The 13,404-nt window shown below is 35.6% G+C and overlaps 1 protein-coding gene across 1 annotated transcript in view; it reads left to right on the top strand.

Moving 5' to 3' along the window:
- Positions 1-13,404, top strand: part of DPH6 (diphthamine biosynthesis 6) — a 179,250-nt gene that overhangs the window by 61,947 nt on the left and 103,899 nt on the right. Inside the window, exons 8-10 of the mRNA XM_031065956.1 lie at positions 5,020-5,170; positions 6,055-6,186; positions 10,010-10,139. Coding sequence (XP_030921816.1) covers positions 5,020-5,170; positions 6,055-6,186; positions 10,010-10,139 — 413 coding nt within the window. The remainder of the gene's footprint in view (positions 1-5,019; positions 5,171-6,054; positions 6,187-10,009; positions 10,140-13,404) is intronic.

Raw genomic sequence — 13,404 nt, 5'->3', positions numbered from 1 at the left:
GTGTTGGCTTTGTAAAGATCAGAAGCAGAAATTAAAGCTGTTGGAGCTTCTGTTGGTGGGAGCATACTTCCGATGACAGTAGTGAACATACTAGCTGTTCTTCATGGTTTCAGATTTGCTCTTTCCCACATTTAATAATGAATACTTTGTTTCCAAGTTCCAGTGAGTAGGAGCACACACATATCAAACAATACAACATGGGAAACTGCAGCCCCTGAAGTTTGAATAGTCCAGAATTAGAGGGAGTCACGTAGTTTTCTTTCTACGCTTTGCAGAAGAAAGGAGCCTGTTTGCCTATAACAGACACAGGAATCATGCCTGCTGCTCCTTTTTCTTATAATGGACCATTGCATTATATTACCTATCATAAACTGATACTGTGTTTTCCTGTTTGTAAAAGATCTTGACTTTGTAGCCAGAACACATGTCAGAAGTGCAAGCAGTTTTCCCTGTTAAATGGCAGGAGATCTATTGTTCAGGTCATTTTGGAGAAGATTTTTAAAACACTTGTAGAGTTCTGTAACTTGTACGCTTGTAAATTTAGGAAAGGTTTTCAGGAGATATTTGCGTGCCATTTGTACTAAAGGAACACAATCCTGCAGGTTATATATGATTTAACATTGTAGCCAGTTCCTCATTAACTATTTTAGTTAATCTACATTTAGAACTTTAGCTGTAGAATTAGACTTTGTCAGTGATGTCAGGGAAAATAAGGAGTTTCAAGTTTCAAAACGTGTTTTGTTGATGGCATTGTGGGTAGCATCTTTTGAATACTTGAATACTTTGTCATCATTGAACAATACTTCTCCTAGGCTACCTTTAGTTTCCCTTCTGCATCATAAGAATATAGATAACCCTTGCAGTTTTGTTTTCAAGACTTGATAACAAATACTACAAAACTTTTTTTTGTGTTCTGATTTATTTCAAACACTAAGATAATAAATATAGGATTTTCTTTTTTACTCTATTTGCTTGCAGATTCAGTCCAGTTCTCTGAGGAAAGATAATTTTTAGGTTTTTTTTCATAATGAAGATACATTTTTTTGAAAGTATTTTGGTGTAAAGGACTTTCTTTCCTATGATTCTGTATATTGTACTCAAAATAATGCAAGATGCATGTGATCTCTCTCTCATTATATTTATTTCAAGGAGTTCTATTATGAAGGTACATCACAAAGAATAAAGAGATTATCATAATCTTTTGTCTTCTGAGATCTCTGCTCCACTGTATTCTCATTGCTGCTCAGTGGGAGAGTTATCAGTTTTAGAATTGTGTTGTGATAGGTTTTTATACCAGTTTCTGTAGCAGAGAATGTAAGCTTTTTAAAAAGACAATCTGTTGTTTTCATAAAAGACCACTGCATGGAATTTCAGCTATATCAGTCAAAGTCCTAGCTCCAAGGCTTTTTCAACAGGAGAATTTGGATCTTGGAACACTTGTGCATTTGCTTAACTTCATTCTGAGCACACTTGCATCAATGACATGAGTTATGTGAATATAGTTAAGTGTATGCATGCATGCAGGCTCTGATCCAAAATTAGGTTGGTATCACAATGTACAGTGGGTGTGGGAGAAACTGTGTAACAAATGGGAAAATATATTGCTTCTGTGAAGTAACATGAAAATGTTATGCGATAAAATAGGTTCTGTAAGATTTAATTAAAATGTCATTATAGCAAGCTTGATTTTTTTCTTTTTAAAGTGGTGAGAATATTATTCAGGGAAAGTTACTTCATTTGTGGCAGTCTATAAGTTTTAGCTTCTTAGGTTACTTCCTCTGTTTAGAGGAATGGAAGACCAACATTTGTATGGATTTAAATTTAGCTACTAAACAGAGTATAGCAGCTTTGCTTAGGCTGGCATTGAGCCTGCTGTTCCTTGGGTGCCAGGTTCCACACCTAATACTTCTGCTGTAGCCTGCCCCTGTGCTGCTGTGGGAAGTGATTGATTACCAATGTTTTTGGAGCCTTGAATGAGTCATTGTGATGTATCATAGGCATTGAAATCAACAGACATCCCTAATTTTTTTACAGACTCTGCATCTTATAAAAGATTTCTGATATTTCACAATAATTTCCAAAAATTTTGTAACTGTCCAGGTTTTTATATACATGTGGAAACACAGATGTATAATTTTTTTTATCTCTGTGATGAAATATTGATAGAAGCTAAATTATTTATAAAATATAGAGTTAGGAAAAAGGTGACTGTAGATTATATGAAAATTTCACATAGCATCAGTTTGGGATATTTGTAACATTAACAAATTACAAAGCTACAGGGGAGTTCTCTACATGATACCAAACCAGTTGTGATAGAGTCTGTGAGGCTCACTCCATACCCATGATTTTTTTTTTATGAAGCACATCTTGCAGAAGTCATGTTTAGAAACGTAGATGAAAGCATTTTAACTGGTGGCACAAAAATGGAATAGATGCTCTTTTCATGTTCCCTTGCAGAACATATAAATTTGGTCCTTCAGGTTAGGGAATGGAAAAAAGTTATAGATTTTTAACAGCAGCCTCCAAAGATACTTGTATCTGTAGATCTCTTCAAAGGTGATTGTATAAAGCTTAATAAAAGTGAGTAAAAAACTGGTAAACTGGAGCTTTTTCCTTTCCTGTTAACATTTTTTCCCTTCTGATGGATTTTTATGGCACAGTGGAGTTAAAATCCAGGGGATGTAAAAACAAAACCCAAAGCAGAAGTGTAGTGGCATCATTCACATCACCATGTCTATGCATGCTTACTTGGGGGTAGGACCAAGAGGTGCAAACTCTGCATGTGTTACATTAGAAATCCCCTGAATGCCCATGCTACAATGCAAATTGATTGTTTCATGGTGGATGCTACGAATTACTCAATGAAAATAATTTATTTATTGAAACAACAATTCGCAAGAAGGAAGTGGGAGCACTTCTAGCATGTGATGCTGCTATACAGTCTATATATTTCCATGAAGTGGTATCTTGTAGATAAAAAAATAAGAAACTTTTGTAATAATTTAATTTCTTTGGTTCTTGTAGCTTAATCCATCTTAAGATCTTTTTCAATTATAGATTTGTGTTCCTGCTTCTTTATTTTTTTAAGTTATACTTGAAGACTTAGGAGCAATCAGGCATCTCTGGGTGATGGCATGATGCACCCACTGATGGCAGTAGTCAAAGGTGTAATTCAATGAGTGGGAAATGGTACAGATGCTGCTGGATGCTTGTCTGTTGTAATGTTGGAATGCGTGTCATGTTTGTGCTAAATTGCAGTTTTTGTCTGGGTATTATGTTACATCTTCTTGACTTCTTTTAACCTCTGAGGTACAATTGATTCAAGTAAAGTAGATTATTGCCTTGACTTTCATGTCTTTCTTGGAGGAATGAATAAAATGAAGTCCAGTCAAAGAACATCAGCCCCTCTTAGATAATAGACTTAGTGTTTACAGTGCTTATAAAACTACCTATGACCTCTTTCAGAGTCAGCAGAACTGAGTTTCTTCTCACAGATAATGATCTTTTTGTAATTTAGCCTTTTCTTAAAATTTCCAAATGCACTCCTTTAACTTAACTGGATCCTTTTTCACTTCAGTGAAGTCAAATATTGGTGTAAGGGTTGAGTTATCACAGAGTTCTCATGCGTACTATAGTTTTCTGCCTTTATTTTTCTGACTTTTTTGATTAAAATGAAAAGAAATATTTAAAGTTGCAATAAGTTAGGTTTATTTTCCACAGGAAAGAAAAAAATACAATAAAATTAAATACAAAAAAATTATTTCACTATAATGTTAATGTTCTTTTTTAATGACATTTTGCATGGAACACAAATTTATAAGCTAAAGGAATATTCGGAAGTTTCTAGTCACTATTAAGGATTTTCAAAGGTTTCATGTTTTGTCAACTTTTTATCTTGCCTTATCTGGACTTATAATAAGTTTTTTGAATTTAGTATTTAAGAAGCCTGCAGTAAAATGCATAGTTTAGACACTACATGAAATTTGAGATCTTTGGGAAGAAATTTAATTTATAGAATCTGGCATTACAGCATGCAGTGGTGTTTGATTAGGGTTTCTATACAAATTCTGTCATAATTCATACTGCTTTTAGATAAACAAGTGATATTAACCAAGCTAGTTGTCCAAAAGTCAATGTGCTCTTCAGATTAGGCTGATTGGAAAATCACATGGGAGAGAGTAAAGGTTCTGATTGCTCCAAAATTAAAAAGCAAACAAAAAACCCCACAAAAATGTATGCTGTAATTATGTGGCATGTTGCACATGTAATAGGCACTGAATTCTTAAAGACTGGTCAGTAAGCACTCTGCCTGTGTATTTTGCTTTAAAAGGTGCAGTGGGTAGTTTTCTCTTCCTGGTCCTGAGAAAGCATTTGGGAAGAATGATTTTCCTTCCTTGTCAAGAAATTACTTCAATGTATAGATCTTGAGAAATACATTTTTCTGTTATCTCAACTCATATCCAAGTGTTTGATGGAAAGGATAGTCTTTGTGAGATAATAGAGAGATTTTTTTTTACATGCACTGCCTTCATTCGTTGTTCCAAAAAGTTTTAAAACTTTCTTGTTAGTCTTTTGCTCTATTTCAAGTATTTAATACAATGTTAATTATAAAATTATTACTTTTGTGCTTTTGTTCCTTTGTTCACTTTGTTTATACTATTTTTTTTGAAAACATAGTTGTCTTCTACATAATTGTGGGATACCATGTCTTCATAATAGTATTCTTTCTGTCTTTATTCTTGGGTCTCATCATTTTTCATATCTACTGTCCTCAGTTACTAAGTCTGCCTTTGTCTTCCTTTTGGTATATGAACAGGAGTACGTTATGTTTTGCCAGTCCTGCAAAATAATGGGAAATCTTAATGCTATTATTTTGTGAATTGTTCTAAGATATGTAGCTGTTGAACTATAGTACTTTTTCTAACTTAAACATGTATTTGAATGATAAAATGTGCTTATTTCATACTGCTTGGCATGATGTTTACTTGCTTATTTTATGATGTTTGTCTCAAGCAGGAAGAATCCTTGGGTAATTTTGTTGTCAGTAGCTGTTCTTGTGAGATGAGCTGTATGGATGGTGATATTTTTCCTTCATCAGAAGAGTATGAACCACAGAAAAATATTCCAGTCATCTGGAAGAGTTCGAAACATAAGTCTTTGGATTTCAGTGAGTTTTGCACAGTTTAAAAAAAAATGAGATAAAAAGATTGTTTCGTGCAGGTGAAATATCTTAATTACTATACAAACACTCCTGAAAAAAATGTTCAACCTGTAGTAATTAGTCTGAAAAGAGAGATCCTACTAGAATGCATTTTTCTGATAATAAGCAATAGATCTATACTAGTGAAGCGTTTCAAATTAGTTTACAGGAGCATAACACATTATTTTCTCTTTCTTTCTCTTCCTCTTTCTTCCCTTCCCTCTCCTCCTTCTGGAAATACCACAACACTTCTGTTACACTACCCACATAGATGGGTAAACTTCCTGAAAACTAAGTTTCACAGCTAACAGTATTTGGGTATTAAATATTATTTAGGTCTTTGGTATTTCTTGAATATGGAGAAGTAACTGGTGGGCTTTAAAAATGTATAAACATTTTATGCATTTGCAAAGATCATCAGAACCAGGTTAAGCACGTAACTTCCAGTAAAATTTGGCATACAAGTTTGAAAATCTGTTTTTATGCCACTTGAATACTTTCAAAAATTTTAGCTTTTCAGTGTCACATCTTGTGCCAAGTCTGTAACCAAAAAGGTCGAGAAATTGTAAAAGATCAGCAAAAATGGAAAGGAGGAGAAAAAGTACTGATGTTCTCAGCTAATGTGCTACTTGCATGCATATTTTGTGAAGGCAGTGTTGGAGAAGGATTTGGGAGCTTTGCTCCTAGAATCCTTACCTTTATATCTGTTTGTAAATATTTTTGAAGATGTTTTTACAGTTTGTCAGTTTCTGTTCTATTGAAGTTCTTCTTTAAACAATTTAAAATGTAGCCTTGGTTAATCTGAAACCTTTCATTGTTATAATCATAGTTCTTTCCTTTATTTCCCGTAGCTAAGACACTTCAAAATTCGGGAAAATCCCTGAGTGGTTACCAATGGTTTTCAGGTATCACTGCCAACTTCCTTCCATCAAAGGATAAAAATGCTCAAGATGTAGCACGGGAAGCATTTTCTTCTCTCAGAGGTGCTTTATTCAGTTAATACATTATCTGCTGTCACTGATTGTGTTTTTAATATTATCTTAAGGAAGAATCTGTATTTTCATGTGGTTTTATAACTTTATAGGTTGTAGTTGTTGGTGTGCCATCTCATTTTGCATTTGATTGGAACCTTTGATATCAAGACTACCAGCTTTAATATTTAACACATCATAATTTGACTGACTTTGAAGGCCCTGGAAAGCCAAAGTGGTGTTCATATCACTGTAAAAACTCTATTTACACAGTACTTGCTCACTTTATAGTATTCTTGAAATATATAGTGTGTGTATGTATGTGTGCTGTAGATGCTGTCTACTTACTAAAAAATGTTTGTAGCTTCCATAATTTTAAATTAAGTTTTCTAGAAAGCTGATATACATTTTGCCATCTAGGATTAGGTCAGTAGCAGTAGATCTCATTTATATTCCTAATGTAAAGGCAAAATTGCTGTCTTGGGAATCATGAAATCCAGGTTCCTTAGAAGATTCTGACATATAATGTTGATGGTTTTTTCTGACATAAAATGTTCAGGTTTTTGTTTTGTATTTTTTTCATTCTAAAGCTTAAGTAAAGTATGTTTGTACAGGCTTCTTTTCATTCACAAAAATGGAAATAATTTTTAGTATCTAAATGGGTAAACTCATAGAATTTGCATGAGATATCGTTCTAATATATCTTATATTTTTGCATGTCCAGTTGAGTGTTCCTGATTGAATATAGGATGGTAAAGAAACCCTAGAATTTTTTTTCAGAAGAAAAGTTACACTTGGTAGAAGGTCATTAAGCTAGTTTTTGATTTTTTTGGAAATCAGCAAGGTGGAGATGATCAGACTTTTACAGAAAAAGAGAATAGATTTTAGTGTAAATCTGCATATCATCTATAAAGTGAAACAAGAGGGTTTTCCAGTCTTTTTTTTTTCTCATTATATTTGAATGGAAGTTAGCTTGTACAAACATTATGTAATTTTGCCTTAGCATCTGCCAAAAAATGTTGTGTCTAACTAGTGCAGTAGCCTGTTGCTTTCAGCAGATTCCTTGCATTACCTGTGTGATGGTAAGGAAAAAAAGTAATTTAGATGCATATCCTTTGCAGAAAATTTCAGTTCTCACATTTCTTTTAGTTATTCTCCTTTTGGAAGTGGATGTGGAAACTGAATAAATTATGGTTCTGTCATAACAAACAAAACAATTTGTTTCTGGGAACTTAATCTGCAAAAGTGCACAAGGCTTTTTCTGAACATATGATTTGAATCTGTACAGCAGTTCAGCTTCACTGTAGTAAGAATGGAATAAGCACAGTACTTTTTAAACTCTTTGCTGGGCTAACTGATTTAACCACCTCTAAAGAGGTCTGACAAAAAGATTTGGAAATGGAAATTTCTTACTAGATGCTATGAAACATTCTGTAGAATGGATGGAATTCTGTGAAGCCAAGAATGAGAGGGAATGCAGTGTATTGCTGTTAATACATTTGTTTTCTTAAACTCTCATGTTAAACTTTTTTTCTTAGATATGATTGGAAGATGACAAAGATTGCTTTGCTATATATAATATAAAGCAGCTGTGGTGTAGTTGTACCATGGCAAAGTTTCATAAGCTGAAGGAAACTGTGGATTTTATTACATTAAAACATGCTTAAGTTCTTAAATGCTACTTCCTGTAGACAGTTTGGGTACTGTATTTTGTGGCTCTCAGAAAAAAAAAAAAAAAAAAAAAAAAAAGACCCCAACAAAACAAAAAGCCTACCAACCAACCAACCAAAAACAATCAAAAAGCTGCACTTTAGTCAATGTAAACTTTTGGGGCAGTTCTGCTTAAGTAAGGTTGAGTCTCACCTGATCATATTCTATAAATTATTAGAAACCATGAATGACTTGAAATTTAACAGGAAGTCTGTAAGGTTTCCCTGTATATCCAGGACAGATGCAATGCAATGGGAATGCAGGGAAAATTTTCAGGTCCTGTCCCTAAAAAACAGTTGTTGTGAAGAGCCCAAGAGATCATCATGTTTGCCTTTCTACTAGAGAAAGTGTTTTGGGAATCAATTTAATTTTGATTATAAGCTGGGGAAAAATTATTTCCCACCATTCTTCTAATTAATGCAGGGAGAAAAGGGATAGTACTTTTACTTAGGAGATATTTTTAAAGTAAAGGTAGGAATTATGAATTTACCCAAATCACTCCCTTCAGCTTGCTCTGTGTCCACAAATTAGAGTTAGTTTGTTGGCTCATATATTTTAAATTTAGAGTGGGGATATTTGTGTGTGCAAAGGTATGTATCCATTGATTGAGGGCTTTTCCCCCCTCCAGTATTTCATGTAATGCTGCAGAACTTTTACCTGCAGACCTTTCTTCTTTACTAAAGTACTGGCTGAAAATTCAAAAATTGTCCTTCTTTCCTCCTTAACTGATGATGTAATGGCTAATATTGACCTAGTTATTGCTATCAGTTAGCATTCAAATACATTTCTATTTCCATACATAATTGCCATTGTGTGCTAATTTATCAGGTGATATTTCTGGAAATGTATTGTGCTTTCATAGGAGTTCTAGGACATTCTAGTTGCTATATAGCCTCTTACATCACTTGTGCACACTTTTCTTTTCTGTAAGTGAGAACTCTCCTCTTCAGATTGCCTTTATTATTGGCAGTATGGCTAAGTAAAACTGAGACATTTAGAACAAAATTCAGTACTGGTGTGACCTAACTAATCTTAATGAAAGTGTGCAAAATCCTGAACTGCCTTTAAGAGCACTGAAAAGTTTAACACAAAACTGTTTCTCACTAAGGCGACAACCTTCAGAGATTGTCTTTATACCCTTGTACGTCTCAACTTAAAAACAAATAAATAAGTATATATACATGTGCACACTGTAACATTAAAGGGCAAGATGCCCAAAATTACACTGAGAACAACTTACATGGTTTATTTAAATTAGGTCACAGAGTACTCTCTTATTTTGTATGTTCTGTATTCAGAGAAGATTTTCTCTTCATTTAGTTTCTATTGCTCATGAGCTACAAAAAGGACACTGCAGAAGTGATGACATATCTGCTTATGTGGTTGACTGTATGAGAGTAATACATTCTCTCTGAGCACTATGTCTGGAGTATTCTATGCATACACATTCAGATGATCTTGACTTCTTAGTATCTCTTCTTTAGCTGTCTGCTTGAGCTTTCCTCTGCTCTCATCTTTCCTTCAATTCTCCTGTGGCCACTTCTGTTTCCTATTGTCTGTCTTGCCGTTTATAATTCTTTGTTTATACAGAGATTATTATTGCAGTGAGAGTTTTTAAAAACAGCTTAGACAAGCATCTGTCTGGAATGGCCTACAAATATTTGATCTTTTTCTTGAAGATGGCTATTGCCCCTTCCAGTTCTGTATTTTTGTGATTCAAAGTCCTTTGTAGATTACTAGCTGTCACAGAATGAACAACCCACCCCAAGCCCCCCCCAAGACAATCAGATTTATGGATACAAGTAATTCTGGCTGTAACATATCTACATGCATGAATGCATGATGTGTTTTCATGGGACAAGAATTCACCACTTCTCAGAGTGGATAAAATTTATTTTGCAGTCGACTTCTGTATATTTGGAAAACTAACATGGGAAAGAATGTAATGAAGGAAAGAAGTACTAAATGGGGAAAGGTGGTATATTGCAAAATCTTCAGTTATGTTTAGACAACAGTTAGGTTATCACCAGTTGGTTTTGCTGAACAAAACCAGGATGCCTATGCTGTCTTTCTAAATACATTTACAATATTCTGTCTTTAACAGCTATTTTTTTTAATCCTGCAGCTAATTTGACTTCAGAGGGATTCAAACTGAAAGATATTATTTTGGTTCATCTATATATGAAGAGCATGAAAGATTTCAGTGTTATAAACTCAGTTTATGTGACAGAATTTGATTTGTGTCCACCAGCAAGGTAGGATTAAACTACTGCTATAGTATATTTATGATGCACTGTAATAGACTGAATTATTGTTGCCATATTTGTGAAGCATTTTGCCAAATGTTTGTGTCTCACAGAAGAAGACTTTTGCTGCCTTTTGGAGTATTAACATCACAGCTGCTCATGTCAAAACCACTAGGGCTAGAAATTCCTGCTTTAATATATACCATAAGGTTTACAAATGCCCGCCCCCATCTGGACTTACAGAAGGATAATACATGGTTTGCAAGTCTTAGTTCTTTTTGACTTGATTGAACTGACAAATGTTTGTATTGCTGGGATTTTATTTGCTTTTCTTTTCTGTTTGCATCCCTTGACCTTTTGGCAGTGCTTCTCTGAATGCAACCCAGGATATCATCAAACCTCTTTGTCACAAGGGCACGTTGTTAGCTTACGTTCAAGTTGGTGTCCATCAGGAACCTCCAGTCCTTCTCGGTAATGCTGCTTTTGAGCCAGTGGGCCCACAGACTATACTGGACCTTGGGTTTGTTTCACCCCCAGGTGTAGAACTTGCAGCTTCTCCTTGCCAAACTTCATCAAGTTCCTGTATGCCTGTTTCTTCATCCTGTCAACATCCATGTGGATGGAAACTTGCCAAGGATACACTGCCTCATCGTGCCAATTATGAAGGAAGATGTTGAACAGGAGTGGGCCCAGTATAGGCTCCTGGTTGTTCACCTGTGAGACTTTGTGCTACTAATCCCACACACTGGGCCTGGCTGTTCAGCCAGTTTTCACTCTACCTTACTCTGTACTCATCCAGCCCATACATCAACAATTTCTCTATGAGTGCATTACAGGAGAAAGTCAAAAGCATTGCTGGAGCCATACTACCAACATTAAGTCTTCCTAAAAGTGATGAGGTCTGGAACCTTCTAGGTCTTTGTGACAAACGTTACTCACTTTTTTCTACTTATTTTGTTCAATACTAAAGCATTTGACAAAATTGCTATCTGAGCAGTTGCTTGGGATTTGTATCATGAGATACTGAAAGTTATTTCAAAACTATATTTAGTCTGTCTCTTTTCTTCCCCTGCCTATATGCACTTGGCTCTGGTTGCAGACAAATACTGGATTAGATGGATCTTTGTCTCCATCCAGTGTAGTTGTTCTCAATATCTTGTGTTTCCCTCAGATAATCACACTAGATGGATAGCTTAGCTGCACTTCCATGTTCAGTAAGAATTCAAGTATGAAAAGAAATTACACTGGTGATAGCACTTTAATTCATAGATACGCATAGTTATTTCAATATGTGTTGTACAAAATCTTCTACGTTGCGTCCAAGTCTACATCTGACATAATGAAACTGCTTGATGGTCTAGGTGTGTACTATGTGATTTCTGTGTTATTTGCGTGTGGTGGGTTTGTTTTCCATTGGAAATTGGATACAAAACACCTTGCCCATGTTTTTTTTTTTTAAGATGTGTGTTAAAACTAATCTTCTGTTTGTATTTTTTATTGCCTTTGTCAAAATGGCTTATTTCTTTTTACAGTAATTTGTAATTTTTACAGTAATTTCTTATGCTTCTGAGATAATATGCTGAGAATGCAGAACTGATGTAGCTTGAGAAATTTCACTTGAATCATAGGGTAATACAGGTTACAAGGGACCTCTGGAGGTCATCTCGTCTAATCCTGCACTAAAAGCAGGGTCAACCGTGTGGTTGTACCTCTTGTCTTTTACATATTTTTAAAACCAACTGTTCAGCAATTTTCTAATAAAAAATCCTATATTTTATACTCTTATTGCAGAATATGAAGTGTAATAGAGGCTTGTGAATTTCAAGTATAGCAAGACAAATAGTTTAAAGACATTATTAAGATAATCATCACATTCTACTACACTGCCTTTGTGTCAGACCCAAAACAAGCAGAGAGAGGCTTCTTCAAGATGCTGACTGTAGGCCAGGATTATTAAATCAGAGAGAAATGGGAGGGTCAGCTGTGTGTGCCTTCAGAGGAGGGATCTAATCCCCGCTGCAAACTACACAAAATTAGTCTCCACTCCTACATGTTGTAAGTTCTCTTTATGGACTCAAGTTCTCACAATTTAACTTTCATTTCTTATGCCTGCATGTTTTAGGCCTCCACATTTGCACAGTCAGCTACATAGCCCTCCATCAATAAAATAAAAAGGTAGAAAGATTAGAAAGTTGCAGGAAAATGGCTTTTTACTTTTATTTTTATGGAGCAAACAGTTTTCAGAGCATCATAGAATATTCTGAGTAGGAAGGGACACACAAGGATTGTCAAAATCTAGTTCATGATCCTGCAGATGACATCTTAAGAATCACACACTGTGCCTGAGAAGAGCATTTTCCAAAAACTTCTTGAGCTCTGCCTGGTTGATGCTGTGACCACTTCCCTGGATAGCCCGTGCCCAACCACCCTCTGGATGAAGAACCTTTCCCTAATATCCAACCTAAACCTCCCCTGACACAACTTCATACCATTCCCTCAGTCTTGTCACTGTCACTGCAGAGAAGAGATCAGTGCCTGCCTCTCCTCTTCCCCTCATGAGGATGCTGTAACTGCAATGAGCTCTCCCCTTAATCTCCTCCAGGCTGAGCAGACCAAGTGACCTCATCTGCTCCTCATATGGCTGCCCATCAAGGCTCTTCACCATCTTTCCTGCCCTCCTTTGGATGCTGTCTAACGCTCTATATCTTACTGTGGCACCCAAAACTGCCCTCAGCACTCGAGGTGAGGCTGCCTCAGAGCAGAGCAGAGGGGACAATCCCCTCCCTTGCCCGGTTGGCCATGCTGTGCCTGATGCACCCCTGGGCACGCTTGGCTGCCAGGGCACTGCTGACTCATGTTCAACTTGCCATTGACCACCATCCTCAGGTCCCTTTCCACAGCACTGAGTTTATGTTGCATATTTGTCTATGTTGCATTTTGTCCTGAAGAAAAATTATACAGCAGTTTGCATGGTTGCATCATTGCATTATGTACAGAGGCCTGGTTGTGGAAGTTCTCATGAGCGGTATGCTGGAAGCACTGACTCGGGTGTGGATCTGCAATAAATTTGCAAAATTGTCTTGAAAATTTACCAGCCCAAGCAGAAAATCCATTCATCCATGCTTATGAATGATGGTAATGAGGAAAAACTACTATATTTACATGTGGTAGGTGAGGAGAAAAATAGTTTTCTTGGAAGAAATAAGCAAGATGAGAAGAATTTTATAAGGCTGTTACACGATATGTAAAGAGAACAAGTAATTTTTTGTTGGAT

Source organism: Geospiza fortis, unplaced genomic scaffold (assembly GCF_000277835.1).
Source record: "Geospiza fortis unplaced genomic scaffold, GeoFor_1.0 scaffold54, whole genome shotgun sequence".
NCBI lineage: Eukaryota > Metazoa > Chordata > Aves > Passeriformes > Thraupidae > Geospiza > Geospiza fortis.
Note: the sequence above shows the minus strand (reverse complement) of the source record. Positions and strands in the feature narration are given on the sequence as shown.